The sequence below is a fragment of the Chiloscyllium plagiosum genome, chromosome 6 (genome assembly GCF_004010195.1).
Source record: "Chiloscyllium plagiosum isolate BGI_BamShark_2017 chromosome 6, ASM401019v2, whole genome shotgun sequence".
NCBI classification, from domain to species: domain Eukaryota; kingdom Metazoa; phylum Chordata; class Chondrichthyes; order Orectolobiformes; family Hemiscylliidae; genus Chiloscyllium; species Chiloscyllium plagiosum.
Window position 1 is genome coordinate 62,330,810 of NC_057715.1, and position 21,478 is coordinate 62,352,287.

The 21,478-nt window shown below is 38.6% G+C and overlaps 1 protein-coding gene across 12 annotated transcripts in view; it reads left to right on the forward strand.

The window, feature by feature from the left end:
- The window catches only part of tenm4 (teneurin transmembrane protein 4), a 660,982-nt gene that overhangs the window by 631,838 nt on the left and 7,666 nt on the right, over positions 1-21,478 (forward strand). For 11 of the 12 annotated variants that reach the window (XM_043691653.1, XM_043691652.1, XM_043691657.1 and 8 more), the window contains 3 exons: positions 1,174-1,470; positions 4,331-5,942; positions 10,526-10,668. In XM_043691653.1, coding sequence (XP_043547588.1) covers positions 1,174-1,470; positions 4,331-5,942; positions 10,526-10,668 — 2,052 coding nt within the window. Of the gene's footprint in view, positions 1-1,173; positions 1,471-4,330; positions 5,943-10,525; positions 10,669-17,698; positions 18,111-21,478 lie in introns of those variants that run through there. The other variant, XM_043691663.1, reaches the window with a different exon arrangement.

Consider the following 21,478-nt stretch of genomic DNA (forward strand, 5'->3'; position numbering starts at 1 on the left):
GACTAATATTTCCCTCCTTACATTGTGACTTGTTTCTCGGAGAAAACCACTAATGGCTACAACTTTACAGAGCTATGCTTGAACATCTGGTGTTTCTTCTTACTGTCAACATTGAGGATGCTAGGAGGGAAAGCCAGATGCCTGTTATGTACTGCTTTCCTGACAATGGCATTGTCAGGAACATCTGTTCCATTACCACATCATAGGGCACTGGATCGTGCCTGAGCCCACTGATTTGCAGGAATGGGTAATAAAATTACATCTTTACGATCTTGAAAGACTTTGGGGAAATTAACTTGCAACTTGGGCTCCAGGATTTGGAAGCCAGTTCTCTCATCAACTATCATTAGATTTGTAAGTTATGCTTACAGTCAATAACATATTCAACTAAGTTTTACTTGACTGCTCATTTCAATTTAAAAAAAAACTATGCTGCATGTTTAGACAGAAGCAGGGAGTTCAGACTTAAAAGTAATCAGGTATTTTCCATTTATTCTTGATCTGAAGAAGGCATCAAACATAGCATTTCTGTATTTAAGCCCTGTGTGCATCTCTACATAGAATGCAATGGAACAGAAAAATGGAGTGCTCCTGCCAACAGTCCTCTTTTAATTATTGTCCACAAAATAGAATAATCAATTATCCATCTCATGGCTACAGGCAGATTGGCTGCAATGTTTACCTAGAAATCACTAGTAGTCTACACTTACAAAGTAATTCATTGGGTGTGAAATATACTGTACATCTTAAGGATGGAATGGGCATTCTAAAGATGAAAGTTCTTTCTTAATGAGGCACAGTCCTCTCTTGGATGGGAGTTTCTTCCAAATGTGACCAAAATCAGTAAGATCCATCATGACCAAGCTCTGCTGTCTATTGTGAGTACATGCTTAAAGCAGAACTATTAGGCTAGATGCCTTGAGCAGAGCAAGAGTAAAATGGAAAATTGCTGGGTTTTTTTAAGTGGTTAGGCAGAAAGTATTATGCATGGTATTTTGAAAAAGTAAAGGAAAAACATAACAAAATATATGCAGGCAAGTGCAAGTTTACAACTCTATACCAAACTTTGTTGTTAAATCTCATTGCTGATGATATTTTTAAAAACTTTATTTCCTTTTTATTCAATTAAAGAGTTATCAAGGAGTATTATGGGATGTTTTCAATATTTTACAGGTCCATAGCCGAAATTTGCTCTCTCTGGATTTTGATCGCGTAACTCGAACAGAAAAAATATATGATGATCATCGGAAGTTTACCCTCCGAATCCTATATGATCAGGTTGGCCGACCTACTCTGTGGTCTCCAAGCAGCAGACTAAATGGGGTGAATGTGACATACTCTTCAACTGGTCAGGTTGCAGGTATCCAAAGAGGTACCATGTCGGAAAGAATTGACTATGACCAGGCCGGCAGGATTGTATCCAGAACCTTTGCTGATGGAAAGTCCTGGACCTACACTTACCTTGAAAAGGTATTATCACAGAGGCATCTTGAAGTTCACTTTTGTCACACATGATAAACGTTTTGAGAAAATAAGTTAGTTGCTGTCCCTTATGTAGGAGGTGAACACTCTATTAGATTTAAACAACTGAAAATTCATTGACCTTTTTGAATACTAGATCAATTATAACAAATTATTAGACTGAGATCACTAAAACACTACTTTTTCTATAACAGTCACGGATGATGCACTGAGGACCAATAATCTAAGTCTTTTTTCATTGGACTTGATTGTTTCATTGTTTGGTCATAGATAAATTACAATGAGAATATCTTCTATAAATTAAATTGCAAAATACGTAGCAAAGTTTAAAATATATTCATTTGAAAAACAATTGATAATACATTGTAATAGTGCTGATAATTTTTTATATGTTGGCATCCTTTAGTCCTTACATGTATGTCAGCAGGGACCTGTTATCAGTGTTGTGCAAAGCATCACTGTTGTCATCATCAGTTCTTGAAGTGCATGAATAAGGCTTTCACGATTTCTATGTCCTGAAGTCAATCCTGGAGCCATAGGTCTTTGGGCAAAGTGAAGAAGAATTGCATTTATTAGGGATGTTTATGGCTCTCTCTCTCTCCTTCCACTTTTGTTACTCCTCTGCAACAAAGTTTACACAGTCGGTACTGGACAGTGTTGCAACTCCTTGGATGAGGTAGGCAGGTCCTCCACACATTAATGTCAATGACCCCTTTGCAATGTGGTTTTCAGAGTGTCCTTAAAATGTTCTCTTTTATCTACTTTGTGATTGGGTGCCATTCTTAAGCTTTGAAAAGAGGATTTACCTCAAAAGCTGATTATTTGGTATTTGTATGTAGTATCAGGCCATCAGAGTTGATTTCACATGACGATAATCACGATAATTTGAAATGGAGTACCTTTCCTGGCAGTATTGAGTTTGGGTTGTAAGTTTGCTCGCTGAGCTGGTAGATTTGTTCTCAAAAGTTTCATCACCATGCTAGGTAACATCATCACTGAGGCTTGGATGAAGCGCTGATGTTCTATCCTGCTTGCTATTTATGTGTCTTGGTCTGTTGTGGTGAGTGATAACACTTCCAGTTCTTTTTCTGAGATTGGTAAATGGGGTCCAAATCGATATGTTTGTTAATGGAGTTCCGGTTTGAATGCCAGGCCTCTAGGAGTTCCCGTACATGTCTTTGTTTAGCCTGTCCCAGGATGGATGGATTGTCCCAGTCGAACTGGTGTCTCTCTTCGTCTGTATACATGGATACTAGTGATAGTTGGTCATGTCTTTTGGTGGCTAGTTGGTGCAGGATACATGAGCACCAAGCATGTTACCTAGCATAGTGATGTCTGAGAACAATGCTACCAGTTCAGCGAGCAAACTTACAATCTGATCCACAAACTGAACTAAAAATCTCCAAAATCGCAAGTATTGACATTCTGCTATTTCTTGCACAAGTCTACTAGGAAGCAGCACATTTGCAGTATTAAATGGCAGGAAGAATGTACCATCTTGTGCTGCTACAACAAACCAGTTTCTGTTGCTCAGCAAGCATTTCTAAAGTTTCTGCTTTCGACAGTGGAATGAGCTTTGTCTTTTAATGGCATGAATCCAGTTCAATCATGACTACTCTATCAGATTTCTGATGAGAAATAGTTGTTTATTAGAATGGAAGTGGTAAATCATGCCATCAAATTTCAATTGTAATTATCTGCCCCTCAACATGTGGATAAAAACTATCTTCTGAATGCCTCAACTGGTCATCTGAATATTGTTGCTTTAGATGGCAGTTGAAACTTTTTCCTTCTGCTTTCAAGTATGCTACTGAATTCTGTAAAGAAAACCATTCTATGGTGTGGTGACCCATCTGTGATACCTTTCAACAGATATTAATGTGGCCCATGAATTTAGTTCAGATCCAGCTCACCTGCTATATTTACAATGTCAACTAATTTACAAGATTTGAATAATTCCATTGGGGCTGTACTCTAGACATCTGTTTAGGTTTGACTACAAATTTAACATGCCATCAAATTGAATACTTTGTTAGTGAGCTTTGACAAGATTTGTAGCTCAGATTGCGGCTCTGGATGTAAGTTTGCCCACTAAGTTGGAAGGTTCATTTTCAGATGTTTCATCACCATACGATGTGTGCCTCCGATGGAGCAATGGTTCATGTATCCTGTATCATATATCTTGCACAACTAGCCACCAAAAGACATGACCAACTATCACTAGTATCCATATATACAAACGAAAAGAAACACCAGTTCAACTGGCACAAGACATCCATCCTGGGACAGGCTAAACAAAGATATGCACGGGAACTCCTATCGGCCTGGCATTCAAACCGGAACTCCCTTAACAATTTATGTGTTTAGGTTTCCTTGGATTGGAGATGTCATTTCGTGTTCTTTTTCTCAGAGGGTGGTAAATGGGGTCTAAGTTGATGTGTTTGTAGACAGAGTTCCTGTTGGAATGCGATCCATTCCAACTCTATCAACAAACACATCAACTTGGACCCCATTTACCACCTTTTGAGAAAAAGAACAGGAAATGACATCACCACAGCAAATGACATCACCAACCCAAGGAAAACTAAACACATAAATAAAATGCGAGTCACTAACATCAGTGCTTCACTGGATGCTCACTGATGATGCTACCCAGTATGTTGAAGAAACAGTTGAAAACGAACCTTCCAGTTCAGCGAGCAAACTTACATCCTGACTACTTTGTTCTTTGTAGTTAATTAATCTGCCCAGGAAGATTGATGTAAATAAATGAAATAATTAATGGATGCATACATATCATGATGTGTGATTGGCAGCTATTAATTATTATTTCTCCTGTTTCTCATAGTCTGCAGTGCTACTTCTACATAGTCAAAGACAATACATCTTTGAATTTGACAAAAATGATCGACTTTCTTCTGTGACAATGCCAAATGTGGCTCAGCAGAGTCTGGAAACCATTCGTTCTGTGGGCTACTACAGGAACATCTACAAACCTCCTGAGGGCAATGCTTCTGTGATTCAAGACTACACAGAGGACAATCAGCTATTGCAAACTTCATATCTGGGAACTGGGCGCCGTGTGCTATACAAGTATGGCAAGCTGTCCAAGCTCTCAGAAATTCTTTATGATACCACTAGGATTGGCTTCACCTATGATGAAACAGCTGGAATGCTTAAAACTGTCAACTTGCAGAATGAAGGCTTTACTTGCACAATACGTTTCAGGCAAATTGGTCCTCTTATTGACAGACAGATCTTTCGGTTCAGTGAGGAAGGAATGGTGAATGCTCGCTTTGATTATAACTATGACAACAGTTTCCGGGTTACCAGCATGCAAGCTGTGATCAATGAGACACCATTGCCAATTGATCTCTATCGATATGATGATGTTTCTGGGAAAATTGAACAATTTGGAAAATTTGGTGTAATTTATTATGACATTAATCAGATCATCACCACAGCAGTCATGACTCACACTAAGCATTTTGATGCTTATGGGCGAGTAAAAGAGGTTCAGTATGAAATTTTCAGATCACTCATGTATTGGATGACAGTGCAATATGACAACATGGGTAGGGTCGTAAAACGGGAACTAAAGGTTGGTCCCTATGCCAATACATCAAGGTACGCTTATGAATATGATACAGATGGCCAATTGCAGACTGTATCCTTGAATGACAAACCTCTGTGGCGCTACAGCTACGATCTAAATGGAAATCTCCATTTACTAAGTCCTGGCAATAGTGCTCGTCTGACTCCACTGAGGCATGACAGGAGTGATCGGATTACACATCTTGGAGAAGTCCAATACAAAGTAGATGAGGATGGTTTCTTACGACAAAGGGGAAGTATTATCTTTGAGTACAATTCAGCTGGACTTCTCAGCAAAGCTTACAGTAAATCAAATGGTTGGAGAGTGCATTATCGATATGATGGAGTTGGAAGACGGGTTTCAAGTCGAACCACCACTGGGATTTACTTACAATTTTTTTATGCAGATCTGAGTAATCCTGCCAGAATTACCCACATGTACAATCATACAAGTTCTGAAATAGCATCCCTTTATTATGACCTTCAAGGTCACCTTTTTGCAATGGAAATTAGCAGTGGTGATGAGTTCTATATTGCCTGTGATAATACAGGAACCCCATTAGCTGTATTCAGTGGAACTGGTTTAATGATTAAGCAGCTCAGCTATACTGCTTATGGAGAGATTTATATGGACACAAATCCAGCTTTTCAACTCATTGTAGGCTATCATGGTGGCTTGTATGATCCCCTCACCAAACTAGTACACTTTGGACGGCGAGATTATGATGTGCTTTCTGGAAGATGGACAGCACCTGATCATGATGTGTGGAATCAGCTCAGTGGCAGTCTTGTACCTTTTAATTTGTACATGTTTAAAAATAACAACCCAGTCAGCAATATGCAAGATATTAAATGTTACATGACAGGTAAGGATGATCATATTTTACCTTATATAAATTCATATTCTAATGATCACATGTTCTGTTTCAAGTAAATAGCTGTGCCATTGGTAATTCTTAAAGACTTAATGGATGATTGTTTCTCTGTACACCACAATCTAATCCATGTCCTCCAATAAATTCATTATAATGTGAGCTGACCAGTGTTCTATGATCGAGAGTTATAGAGTCATAGAGTGGTAGAGTTAGACAGCATGGAAACAAACCCTTCAGTCCAACTTGTCCATGCCAACCAGATATCCGAAATTGATCTAGTCCCATTTGCCAGCATTTGGCCCATATCCTTCTAAACCTTTCTTATTCATATACTCATCCAGATGCCTTTTAAATGTTGTAATTGTACCAGCCTCCACCACTTTCTCTGGCTCATTCCATATATGCACCACCCTCTATGTGAAAAGGTTGTCCCTTAGGTATCTTTTAAATCTTTTCCCTCTCACCTTAAACCTATGTCCTCTCATTTTGGATTCTCCAATCCTGGGAAAAGACCTTGGCTATTCATGCTATCCATGTCCCTCATGATTTTATAAACCTCTAATGTTAAAGTCACCCCTTAGCCTCCAATTCTTCAGGGAAAATAGCCCCAGCCTATTCAGCCTTGCCCTCCAGCTCAAACCTCCCAACCCTGGCAATATCCTTATAAATCTTTTCAGAACTTTCACAGCATCCTTCCTTGGCATGAAATTAAACTTCTGAGTTCTTCTAAACTTCTAAATGTTTATTGCAATCTTACTTAATATTCACAATACTTTTTTTTAAGTGTACAGCTTTTACAAAAAGAATATTTTTTTTTTTACAAGAACAGTAAAACAAATTTGCACTTATCCTTTACATTAAGCGACCAAATTAAATCTCAAAATTTCCGTAAAACTTTCAAAGGTCAGGATAGATCCTAAATGGAAAGAAATGCTACTATTAAAGGGACAGAAGAAAATGTGAAGGATGACATGAAAAAGATCAAATCTAAATTAAGTAATGAAAGAAAAAATATCTCTGCAACCGTCACAGTTTTCCTGCGTGATCTTTAATAATAATGTTATGATTGTCTAAAGCGTGCAATAATAGAATACTATTCAGTTCAAATGATATTATCATTACTTGCAAATGGCTGGTAACTTTGGTAACAACAACACAGCCATAACATTATGACAATAAATTGTATTGAAACTGATCTATTATGCACCAAGTCAAGTAAATTAACATAAATGTGGAAAACAATGGATTTCTTTGCATTCAAACTATGTTTATTACAAATATGTGCAATTTACAAACGCAATTATATAATTATCGTTTTTGCATTTCTATTAAAAACAGTAAGTTTTTAGGATCCTGGTCTTTACATCAAAATATTTTTTACTGGCAAAGTTTAAAATTAATATCACGGTATTAATGATAACGGTAATACCACTAGCTGAATATGTTGCAAATCTCTGTGGGATTAATTACTGTGATTGTCTGCTAACATATATAACCCAGGAGAAAGTGAAGACTGCAGATGCTGGAGATCAGAACTTAAAAATGTGTTGCTGGAAAAGTGCAGCAGGTCAGGCAGCATCAAAGGAACAGGAGAATCGACGTTTCGGGCATAAGCCCTTCTTCAGGAAACATATATAACCCATACCTGTTTTCAGCAGACAGGCCCTTCGGCCCAACCAGCCCACACCAACCCTCCGAAGAGTAACCCACCCCGGCCCATTTCCCTCTGACTAATGCACCAAACACTATGGGCAATTTAGCATGGCCAGTTCACCTAACCTGCACATCTTTGTGATTGTGGGAGGAAACCAGAGCACCGGGAGGAAACCCACGCAGACATGGGAAGAATGTGCAAACTCCACGCAGACAGTCACCCGAGGCTGGAATCGAACCTGGGACCCTGGTGCTGTGAGGCAGCAGTGCTGACCACTGAGCCACCGTGCCGCCCTTATGAGTGTAAAAATTTCTGACCACCTCACAAATAAGGCTCAGAATAATTTAATTTACTCATTTCCATCATCGACAGATTTCCCCAACAATCCATTCTGAGAAGTTTCTGTGAGGAGGCAGAAATTTTCTGTGAGTCAGCAATTTGAAATAATTTCTCTCAGAATCACTGCATTGCAGATGGAGGCCATTTGGCCTGTGAAGTTTGCACTGACCCTCCAACCAGCAACAAAACGTCGATTATCCTGCTCCTTGGATGATGCCTGACCTGCTTTGCTTTTCCAGAACCACACTCTCGAATCTGATCTCCAGCATCTGCAGTCCTCAATTTAGGGCAATTTAGGGTGGCCAATCTGCCTAACCAGCACATCTTTGGACTGTGGGAAGAAACTAGAACAGTTGGCAGAAACCCATGCATATCATGAGGAGAATATGCAAACTCCATATGAACAGTCACCCAAGGCTGGAATCAAGCACAAGTCCCTGGCACTGTGAGCCAGCACAGCTAACCACTATACCACCATGCCTCCCACTCTTTCCTTGGTTCAGAATCACTTCATATCCCTTTATGCTCTCTCTGCCTCTTTATCACCATATTTTCATAAAGGCATGGAAAATCCATAGACATTTGAAAATTGTGGACAGGATCAGATTTCTGATGGTTACCATTTTCAACTAGTTTGGATGGGGGGCAGTGAGAGAAGGCACGTAAAGGAGACCCAGGATCCCCTTGACCACCACTTGCTTTATACTGAATCAATGTTGGTCCCTCAACCTACGTCTAATTTCAAAAACAATAAAGTAAAAAAAATTAGAACACTTTCTAAACTTGTATAAAATAGTAGTCAGGCCCCAGTTGCAATAAAAAACAATTCCTTAATACTTGGATCAACCTCGTGGAAGGAGCAAATTACTGCAGATGCTGGAATCTGTACTGTTCAGCTGTGATGATGTCATCTAGACTCGAAAGGTTAGCTTGCTCTCTCTCCATGGATACTGGCTAACCTGCTGTGATCTCCAGTATTTGTTGTTTTCAGTACAGATTCCAGCATCTGCAGTAATTTGCTCCTTCCACTAGGTTGATCCAGGAATTGAGGATTTTTTTTTAATAATAGATTAGTAGGTTGAGCCTTAATTTGTTGGAATTTTAAAGAATTAAAGGAGACCTTATTGAAACATAAACAAATCTTATTCTGGTTTGACAGGATAGATGTGGACAGGTGGTGTCCCCTGGTGGGAGAGTCTAGGACCAGACAGCACAATCTCAGAATAAAGGGTTGCCATCTATGACAAAGATGGGGATGATTTGTTTTTTCTTTCTGAGAATAGTGGAAATAATAATCTGTAAAATATAATAAATAAAATCTGTGGAATTATTAACAACAGAGAGATGCTGAGGCTGGGTCATTAGGTATATTCAAGACTGAGCAAAAGTGAGGACTGCAGATGCTGGAAACCAGAGTCTAGATTAGCGTGGTGCTGGAAAAGCACAGCAGGTCAGGCAGCATCCGAAGAGCGGGAAAATCGACAAAAGCCCTTCATCATGGATGGATGCAGGGAGCCTCCGGGATGGAGAGATAAATTGGGAGGAGGGGGTGGGGGGGCTGCTGGGAGAAAGTAGCAAAGAGTACAATAGATAAATGAGGGTGATAGGTCAGAGAGAAGAGTGGGGGAAGGTACCAAAGAGTACAATAGGTGAATGGGGGCGCCCACCCCCCACCTTCCACTTACCTCTCCACCCTGGAGGCTCCCTGCCTCCATCCCTGATGAAGGGCTTTTGCCCGAAACGTCGATTTTCCTGCTCTTCAGATGCTGCCTGACCTGCTGTGCTTTTTCAGCACCACTCTGATCTAAACCCATACTCAAGACTAAGATAGTCAGAATTTTAATCAGTAATGGAATCAAGGTTTATGGGGAGAAGGCAGGAAAGTTGATTGAAGAGTTACGAAATCAGCCATGATCTTAATGAGCGGCAAAGCAGACCATATGGTCTGTACCTGCTCTTATGTCTTATGGTTCTGTTGTCAAATTCTCTCAGTCTTGCAATCTTCTTTCTCCTCAGTGCAATCTGCTCTCCTCTTCAAGTGTCATTAGCCTTCTGCCATAAAACTACCCACTTTCCCTGTCTTCCACAGCATGCATTGCTTCTCACTTCAGGGAAAGCTGTTGAGATATTCCCCTGTATGTATTGAGTACTTCAGAAATGCCAGTTATTTCAGTGCTTGAAACTGCATTATAGACCACTACTGTGTTGGTGGTTCACTAGAACCAGAAATAGAACACGGCGTAGATAGAGTATAAACTTGAACAGGAAATATGTTACTGTGCATTCTCTCAGCTCCACAGTCGGTTTTAGGCTGTCTCCCCCAGCTCCCACTCCAGGTCACATAAGTAGGTCACTTAAAGGGGCAACATACACACGACTGCCTTCATAACAACCACGTTAGCTGTACAATATGCCTTTTAATTTGACATGCACAATATAGTCATAATAAGTACACCGCTGATGGAAATTACTAATGATCACCCAAATCTTCATAGTACTTCTGCTGTTAAGAGTTCCCTGGTGTTTTGCTGTGAAACAACTGAAAGTGTTTGAATGTGATTTTACTTTTTTCATGTCACAGATGTGAACAGTTGGCTGCTGACATTTGGATTCCAGCTGCATAATGTTATTCCAGGTTATCCAAAACCAGAAACGTCTTCAATGGAACCTTCCTATGAGCTTCACAACACTCAGATGAAAACTCAACAGTGGGACAGCAGCAAGGTAACAACTTCCCTCCTCCCCAATTCCCACACAACCCAAAAATCACTCTCTGTTATTGATTGTAGAATCATGTGAGAATTGGAAAGTTAAAAATCACACAACACCAGGTTATAGTCCAACAGGTTTAATTGGAAGCACACTAGCGTTCGGAGCATCAGGTGATTGTGGAGGACACAATTGTAAGGCACAGAATTTATAGCAAAAATTTGCAGTGTGATGTAACTGAAATTATACATTGAAAAATACCTCTGTAGAGTTACATTGTACTTTGCTCAAAAATTGCTTGAATTCATGTAAAACTCTGTTATCTCACTTTTTAGATTAGAATCAATCTAAACATCATGGCATAGACAGAGAACACAGGGGGCTAACACCTTCAACCTATTGTCTAGCTATCACCAATTGTTAGAGTTAACTTGAGAATGCAACTTTTAAAAAAGGTTTTGTGATTTACACATGAAAGAAGTGAAACTATCATGGTATTTGAACAGATGAAAGACCCAGCAGACAATAAAGGTATTTTTCAATGTACAATTTCAGTTACATCACACTATAAATTTTTGCTATAAATTCTGTGCCTTACGCGCTCCAAAACGTGCTTCCAATTAAACCTGTTGGACTATAACCTGGTGTTATGTAATTTTTAACTTTGCACACCCCGTCCAACGCCAGCACCTCAAAATTGTGCAAATTGGAAACAGCATTATTTTGCAGCTTTCAGAATCCCATTAATTACTATTATTAACCTGGAGACTCAGCCAACCCCAAGGTTACTTTACCAAATTTAACTGTGATGCATGGATAAAATGAAACTGTCATACCATTAAAAAGATCACATGTAATTTAAAGAGGATGCCTCATTATGTTAATTTGCAATGAAGGACCCTTCATCTTAACTCCTTTTGGCCAGGCTGCTTGTTTTACACAGCAGTCAGCTTAAATTGATTTGATTTTACATTTTCAAATGTGGAATTTCAGCAATTTGCCAGGGAAAGGTTTGTTGCAGACATCTCCAATAATGTTTGTGTAACACAATACATTGACATAAAATTAGGAACAGAAATGGTTTGGTCACTGATGGGGCAGTGATAACTTAAATGTACATGGAAACCAATTAAGCACAGACCCAATCTATTAAACCACCCATGTTTAAATTGTGACCTTGTTCCAATTAACCAAAAACACTGACAATTATTAGTTGTATTATTGTCAACTTGCAATGTATCACATTCAGCATGTTAAGTGCTCTTTGAATTTCAGATAGAAACAGATGTTTTCTTGCTAGTTCACACCTCATTAAAGTGTGATTCCTGTACATTTTAATTCCCTGCGAATTAATATGTCATAGTGGTATTGTCCCTATCTTTCACCCAAAAGGCCTGGATTTAGGTCCTACTTTAGAAATATCTGAATAGGTTGATTAAAAAACATCTCCAATGGTTCGTTCTTTAAACCAGAAGACCCAGATTAAAGTCCAGCATGCTCCAGAGATGCATCTTAACACATCTGAACAAGTTTGTTAAAAATATCTACAACTTACACGTGTTCAGTAAATAAATAGCATCTTGTTAAATCCAATTTAATTGTGTACTTAATCCCTTCAGAGTGATGTGTTATTACAGCTTTACCAATGATTTGCTATTGTTCTATTCACCAGTAATAATGTGTTCCTTTTCAATATTCCAACACACATAATGAGCAAATTATATTAGCCAATAACTCATTTACTATGAGTGTTTGAGGATGTATCGAAAGAAGTGAAATATCAAATATAAAAAGTATGAGAAAAATACGAGATTGTTTTAATTAAAGAACGAACAATAGTACAGGAAAAACAGGTCAAATGATGTTCTCCTGCACCATTATTTGTATGACCCTCTAAGGTAAATCAGTGACAATTCAGAATGGAGTCTCACGGCTGGAGATGTCCTACAAGTAGGTAGTTTGAGTTGGGAAATTCCCCTGCTTACTGCACTTGCCTTGGGATACAGTTCCCTGGATGGTTCAATTTTCACTCCAAGGTGGATGAGGGATGGAGTCAGGCTCAAATATAGATTGAAGACAATGACGGTAGCTGCCAAGTGCAGAGATGGGTTGTTCAAAAGGCCTAACTCAGTTCACCAGGTCTTTATTAACAATCTGATATTGTTAAAAAATAACAGACGCTCTAGTGGTCCTCCCTCACACTCCATCAGTTCCTCACTCACATCCCATGCGTACCAACCATCCACCACACATTGTCCTCACACCATCCACATCGACTCATCCAGTCTTCACTATAGGCAAGCTTCAGAATTCATTTCAGAATCATAGAGATATACAACACGGAAATAGACCCTTCGGTCCAACTTGTCCATGCCACCTAAATATTCTCATCTAATCCAGTCCCATCCAGCACTTGGACCATATCCCTTTAAACCCCTCTTATTCATATACCCATCCAGATGCCTTTTAAATGCTGTAATTGTACCACCCTCCACCACTTCCTCTGGCAGCTCAGTCCATAAATGCACCACCCTCTGCTTGAAAAATCTAAATATCTATTACACCTTTCATTAAAGCAAACAATCACGCCCATTCATGAACGTCCATTCAATGCTTTAAAAGCCAATCATCCCATATGAAAGTAAACATACTCACAAACCTACAGTAAAGATAGCAATCCTTGAAATAACTTGAGTTGTCAATTAAGCTTTGATTTTATACACCATCCTCCAAACACCATTATGGGATAATTGTAAGTTGTGGAAAGCAACCAACTAACAATAATGACATAAATATAGCTGTTGAGGTAATGTTAAACATTTATGTAAGTAATGGAACAGATTTTTTCAATATTCATTGACACAGACAGGCTCTATTTCATTAATTTTTAGTGTTGGATTCACTTAAATTGACAGCTTGACAATTTACAGATCTTATCCACCTTCTAAAGCACATTTATGTCTCCTCAATAAATGTTTCACTCCTACATTGCAGGTTTAGGACCTTGCTACAGAGAAAATAAGATCTTTTTGAATTTGGCGTTGAGTTCAAATGACCTTTTTGTATTCAAGTTTCCTTCATGTGTGGGCCAAGCTCTCTACACCCACCCCCGAACAAAAACAGTTAATAATGGGGTGAAACTTCATGTCCTGTTCATCCTTTCTAAACGTCTGAGAGGCTACACAACTCTCCGTATACCTGGCATTAAATCCCTGAGAACTTAGAACTAATCTCCTGTTTAATGATCTTATCTCATCATTTCCAACTTAATCAAGATTTCTCTGTCACTATAACATTATTTTCATAAGTTGAGAGATAAACTGAAGTTAATTCAAGTGAGATATTCATCCTCCTTATTTCTTCCAAAACATAATACTTCCCATATGATGATACACTTACCTTACATTGGCATGCAGAGCAGCTATTTTGTGCACAGCAAGATTTCCACAAATTACAGGCAGTTGATTGACATTATCTGTTGCTTCACAAAACTGTCATGGTGAAACAGAATGGAACAAATTAATTATGGTCTTTATCTGCAGATTTTTGTTTGAAAGTGACAATAGCAACATAGTAAATTTCATACTACTTAGGGAAAATAGAACCAGAGTCACTGTGGCACAGAAGGAGGTCACTCAGCCCACTAGACTTTACAAACAGTGCAAGGTTAGGATTGGCAGGAGAGGTGTGCATGGACTTGCATTTAATAATTGGTGAAGCTAGTCATCATTCACCTGGCCTAAACCACACACCATCCTTCGCTATTACTCCAAACCATGCACTGTTACTTAAGAACAGAAGACAAAGAATTTAAATGTCTTACACATTTTATCCTTATTTTAAGCTTAAGTTTTATTGTTAAATTATTGCTGATTATTCCTATCTTTCTTCTGTCTCCCATTATCTTTATTGTAACGGATAAAATTAGTTATTTGTTCATCAACTTTAACTGTGCTACTAATTAGCCATTAGGGTAGAGTTTGATTTTCTATGATCTGACAGGCAAAGGGTATAGGTGAACTGGAGAAATAAAAGTCCAACTGCTTTCAGGCTGCTGCAAGTTTTGATTGTTGGGGTAAGTTTCTGTCCAGTCTTCCCCTGAGAATACGATCCCTGGATCCACTTCATTTTTCCTTATCATTAAGGTTGTGTTTAATGATCTGCTTCTTTCATTTCTCTGACTTTTTATTTTTGAAGTGAGGAATCACATGACAAAGAAAGCTGGAAATACTTATCATTCAGACAGCATCTGTGGAGCAACTGCAATCAGTCGATCAATACTCCAAATCTTTCAGATTTATCCTCAGTACTGAATAGGTCCAGTTTTTTTAATTTTCTGATCTCAGAATGAAGATCCAGTCTTTAGGAAATAACCTTGAACTGGGGTCCTATCCGGCTGTTCCAGTGCTTCAGCTGATGTTAAACATACCACATGTTTTGATGAAGAGAGTGAGGCTTTTCTGATGTTTTGACCAATACATGTCCTTCAACTAATACTAGTTTAGAAAAGGGCAATGCGCTTCACATTGCTGCTAATGGTCTATTGCTGACAAAAGATGGCTGGTGTATTTGCATCACAATACTAAGCCACTTCCATCAATTATTTTTAAATTACCGAATTAGTCTAGCCCAGATGACCATTATGAGTACCACAGTAGCATCTATAGTGATCTACGAGCTTATAACTTTCCACTTAAGCATCAAATAAACTAAGTTTGATATCTGGTCAATTATCTGTTGGAACTGATCCCCTGCACTTTTATAAAACCTGCTGGATCCTCTTTATATTTAAACTCAGTAGAAAGAAAATTAAGTGGATTCGACAAAAACCTTGCAATCTCCCTTTCAGATTACAGCTTCAGTGCTGAAGTTGAAAATCCACTGCAGTGTCTTTTATCTATAACAACAAAATTGTTATTGTGTAACTGGGATTTCTGGTACTTTTGGGATTCCTGGTAATTTTCTGAAGGAATAAAACCTCCGGATATGCTTCAGCATATATCACATCAAACTGCTGGTGGTGATATTGGTTATTCCTACTGTGAAAATCGCTGTCCAAATAATTGGGGGGATGATTCATTGATATTTTATAACCTAATGGTGAAGTCACCTGAGTGCAGTAAATCTGATATCCCATGACGATTATTCAAGGTTTTTCAGAAAGCTCACTAAAATCATTTAAGGTGTGTTGGACTGGGGTGGACAAGGTCAGAAGTGAGACGACACCAGTGAATTCACCAGGTCAAGGCTCCAAAAGCTTGTGATTTCAAATAAACCTGTTGGACTATAACGTGGTGTTGTCTGACTTCTACCTAAAATCATTTAAAAATCTAATATTCCTCACTCAAGTAACTGAAACACAATTGAGAATTCAGAATTGGATTATCTGCTACTTTTGGGCAGGACAAACTCCTGTCTTTTTCAGCTTCAGTATCACAAAATTCGAAATGTTATCAATAATGTTTCAAGTTACTAACTTGTTTATGGAATTGGAGATGTCCGTGTTAGACTGGGGGGTGCAAAGTTAAAAATCACACAACACCGGGTTGTAGTCCAACAGGTTTAATTGGAAGCACTAACTTTCGGAGCGCTGCTCCTTCATCAGGTGGTTGTGGAGTACACGATTGTAAGACACATATTTTATAGAAAAAGTTTACAATGTGGTGTAACTGAAATTATATATTGAAAAATATCTTGATTGTTTGTTAAGTCTCTCATCTGTTAGAATGACTATGATAGTTTATCTTCTTTCATATGTAAATAGCGAAACTTTTTTTTAGAAGTTACATTCTCAAGTGAACTTTAACAGTTGGTGTCAGCCAAGATAATTTATTGGGCATTAGCACCTCTGTGTGCTGCTGTCTGTGCCATAATGTTTAGACTGATTCTACTCTAAAAATGAATTAACAGAAACTTATATGGATTCATGCAGTTTTTGAGCAAAGTACAATGTAACTCTGAAAGTACAAATTCACCCCACAAACTTATGTGTGCATGTGGGTGTGGGTGGGTGTGTGAGGAGGGGGAGCGGTGTGAGTGTCTGAGAGAAAGTGTACGTGTGTGTGTGTGAGTGTAAAGGGGTCTAGATCTGTGAGAGGGTGCATGTGTGTGTGTGTCGGTAGGAGTGTGTATATGCGTGTGTGTATGCATATATAGAGTGCAATGGGGTCACCTGTAGTGTGACATGAACCCAAGGTCCTGGTTGAGGCCCTCCCTATGGGTACCGAACTTAGCTATCAGCCTCTGCTCGGCCACTTTTCACTGCTGCCTGTCCTGAAGTCCACCTCGGAGGATGGTCACCTAATCGTCCAAGATCGAATGTCCCAGACCACACACACACACACACACACACACACACACACACACACACACACACACACACACACACACACTCTTTCCACACATACATACACACACATACACTCTCTCTCACAGACACTCACACCACCCCCACCACACACACCTGCACCCATATGAACACATACACATATACATTTGTGGGGTGAATTTGTACTTGCAGTTACATTGTACTTTGCTCAAAAACTGCATGAATCCATGTAAGATTCTGTTAATTCACTTTTTAGATTAGAATCAGTCTCAACATTATGGCACAGACAGCAGCACACAAGAGGTACTAATACCCAATCCGTTATCTGGGTTGACACCAATTGTTAAAGTTCACTTGAGAATGAAACTTCTAAAAAAGGTTTCGCTATTTACATATGAAATTAGAGAAGCTAACATAGTCATTCTAACAGATGAGAGACTTAACAAACAGTCAAGGTATTTTTCAATGTATAATTTCAGTTACATCAAACTGTAAACATTTGCTATAAATTCTGTGTCTTACAATTGTGTACTTCACAACCACCTGATGAAGGAGCAGTGCTCCGAAAGCTAGTGCTTCCAATTAAACCTGTTGGACTATAACCTGGTGTTATGTGATTTTTAACTTTGTTTACTGAACGTATACAAAGCTTGCCTACGATTTCTTTATACACAATACCATGATAGATCAAATGGTTCCGTTCTAATCTTCTAACAGGAACTTGCGTTCGGGAAAATTCAGAACAGGCTAAAAGATGGAGAGAGCAATATTCCTAACTTCTAACCCAGAAACAACCCCAGGCACAAAGTTTGGGAATGAAGAGGAAGAGGCTTGTTTTGCTGGAATTTTATTCTCTTAACTTGACACCTGCTTTGGGTCTTTATCAATGAGGGTTGCACCTGCAATAGACATGCAAAAGAATTTAGGGTATGAACATTTTCAAAATACTTGGGGTATCTGAATAAAGCTGCTGGGTGGCCTGGTGCATACTCGTGATGAAGGGCTCCTACCCGAAACATCGATTTTCCTGTTCCTCAGATGCTGCCTGACCTGCTGTGCATTTCCAACACCACTCTAATCTTGACTGGTGCATACTCCTGCAGACCACAGCACACACAGGATCTATATGGGGGGGGCATGCAAATAAGTGATTGTTCTTTTATTTTTGAGGGAGATGCAGAAGTAGGGAAGGAGTAACATCGATCTGAATAAATACTCCTACATCAGCCGGGTGTAAAATACAATAATGTTTTGTCCTGAGTTTTTTTTTATTCAAAAAGTCAAAAATAAAGACAAGACGACTTAACCTATCCAGGGTAGTACCGAAATAGAAACCTTGGAATCGTCATCAGGAATGGCACATACAAAAACTTATGACACTAATTTAGATGTCAGTTATATTGCTGCATCCTCTTGAGGAGCTGAACAGCCTTTGGTGAAATTTGAGGCCATGTTTATCAGAAGCAAAGGAGCAATGCCCATTTTTTTGTCTGTAATGTGAGCATTAATCATCAGATATCATGGGCTGGATTAAAGTCACGGGTCGGAATCAGAAATGGGACCTAATTTTCAACATCACATGACATTCCCACAGCAATTTTCAGTGATCCAGACATTAAAGCCCAGAGAGCAGGCTCTTATTAGAAAGGAAGTATAACTAATGGTCCACATTAGAAATGTCTTGCTTTGACAAGGTTTGGCCTTTTAATATTTTATGCTTTTTTCCAGCTGCATCTCAATAACTAAATTTGATAAAATACTTCCTCACTGGTATTCAGATACTGTGCAATCTCTACCCCCACAAGATTTTCTAAGCTATTTTTGATAACTAGATATAAAACATGAATACATTAATAAACCTACAGATAGGTCTGTGAATGGCTAATTGGTTACAATGCAGATCAATGTAAGGGGATGCTTTTTAGTGGCAGGAATATGCATATGAAACAAGGAGAAAAGGGGTCATGGGTGCACATGAATTATTAAGCTTGTATAAAGCCTTGATTAGACCACAATTCTATGGAGAGTTTTGAATGCCATATCATAAAAAGGTCTTAATAGCTAAAAGATTTCAGACAATGATATTAACACTGAGAAGTTATACCTATCAGAACACATTGAATACGTTGCAGGTCTTTTCTATAGAAGGTAGAAGGATTAAGGGTGGCCTCATATAGGTATTTTGCTGAAGGTGGAGAATGTGGAGAAAATGTTTTCAGTTTATTAGAAGACTAAAACTAGGGACTATCAATTTAAGACAGTTACCAAAGAATATAATCAGAAATTTAGGAAACATTTCTTTACCCACAAAGTGTCTGGACTGACTAGCACATTAAATACTTAAGATAATTAGCATAGCCACATTTACAGGGCATCTAGACAAATATATGAGGAGAAAAAGGAAGAAAAGGTTAGGTTGATGGGGGTTAAAGGATAATGGATGGGATGAGGCTGTATGGAGCATAAAGATTGACATGGACCATTTGGGAACTTTAGCCCTTTTCTATGTTGTATAGTGTATATAATACAATGGACCATAACTTCGTGCCGCAGAATTCTGCCTCCAAGCGGGACTGTTTCCTTTGGAGCTGTAAAATTCCTCCGTCTACTACTGGCTCGTTACGGGCTCTACCTTGGACTCTAAAGCTCGAGCTTAAATCTTCCCAATTTACCATCCTCCCAAACCAGTGAGCTGCAGCAAATTGCCTATTGGCTGCTCATAACTCTCTGATAGTGTTCAAATGAGATCCATAGTTTAATTCAGCTTGGTTCTGAGTCAGCAATGGATCAATACTTGGAGGAGTCATGCTACCAGAGTCATACCTATTTAGGGACAAGTCAAAATTTCCCTTCACTATTTTTAAAGAAAAATGATTTGGACACGCTAGTGTTGGACTGGAGTGGACAAAGTTAAAAATCACACAACATCAGATTATAGTCCAACAGGTTTATTTGGAAGCACTAGTTTTCGGAGCTGGGTCTTACAATCTTATTCTCCACAACCACCTGATGAAGGAGCAGCGCTCAGAAAGCTAGTGCTTCTAAATAAACCTGTTGGACTATAACCTGGTGTTGTGTGATTTTTAGCTTTAACAAAAAAGTGAACATTAGCAAAAGTTTGTCAAAGTAGTTTTTTCTGCAAGCTTCAATCAAAGCCATTAACTACAAATAAAACATTCTTCATAAATTGCATATACACCCCCAGAACCTAAAATGGTTCTCTCAAACAGTGATGTATGAATAAAAGATAACTGATCAATTTCTTTAGTTTGCTTCTTATAAAACAACTGTTTTAACGTGTTGAAAAGAAAATTGTGGAGAGAGAATACCATGTGGGTCCACATAGGGATCATGCTTCAACAGCTCATGAACTCAAACGCAGAAATAAAATTCTTATGTTCTCCATTGCAAATGTTGTACTATCAAGTCTACTCATTATTTAACAATGGAACTAAGCTCCAGATATCTTTCCAGATTTAACTGAAAACATTTGAAAGATTCCTTCGAAAAATAAGTATGACCCAATATATACCTTCAATTTATACAGGCCAGAGGAAATATGCCTCAATCAGGTACATATCAGATCCAAATTGCCAAGCAGAGGTGAATAGAAATATTTTCTAAACCACCAGTTACAAAGCCTAGACCTGCTAGCTCAGAGGTAGAGACATTACCACTATGTCACAATGGCTCTCGAGAAGTGAATGGATTTTATTGAATTTAATATGATCCAGTTGTTTTAGCCCTACTCTTTATGGCTTCTCCCTATACCATGACACCTTGTATTGTTGCGACACATCTTTCAGTCATTGTTTTTACATCTTTATGCCTGACTGCTGTCATACAGTTCTGCTGACACTTTATCACTGCTCCTTGTCTATTTCAGTACTGTGATTTTTGGTGGGGGTCATTCTTTATGTAAAGGTACTAAAGTTCAAGTTGATGGTTGGAAATAACATATGGAAAATCATTACAATTGAAAGGATAATACAGAAATTGTAATGAATGGTGTGATGCTATTCTGAATTGCTCTTGCAGTCTTGTGCTTTGAACTTTTTTAGCCAAAGAAAGGAATTTATTTGCACATGTTCTTGAAGTTATTGTTTCTAGCATTGTTCTATGAAGTAGATTAACTTGTTTACTACCTAACATTTTGAAAAGCTCCAGGATTAATATTTTGGAGAAACAATAAGAATCGATTTATTTCTCTGGAATAGTGTTAAATTTGTCTCTACATCTACAGGACATATGTCCTCACCAAGCATAAATATTTGAATACAGTCAAGTTTTAGAGTTAAAAATCGCACAACACCAGGTTATAGTCCAACAGGTTTGATTGGAAGCACACTAGCTTTCGGAGCGACGCTCCTTCATCAGGTGAAGGAGCGTCACTCCGAAAGCTAGTGTGCTTCCAATTAAACCTGTTGGACTATAACCTGGTGTTGTGTGATTTTTAACTTTGTACACCCCAGTCCAACACCGGCATCTCCAAATAAT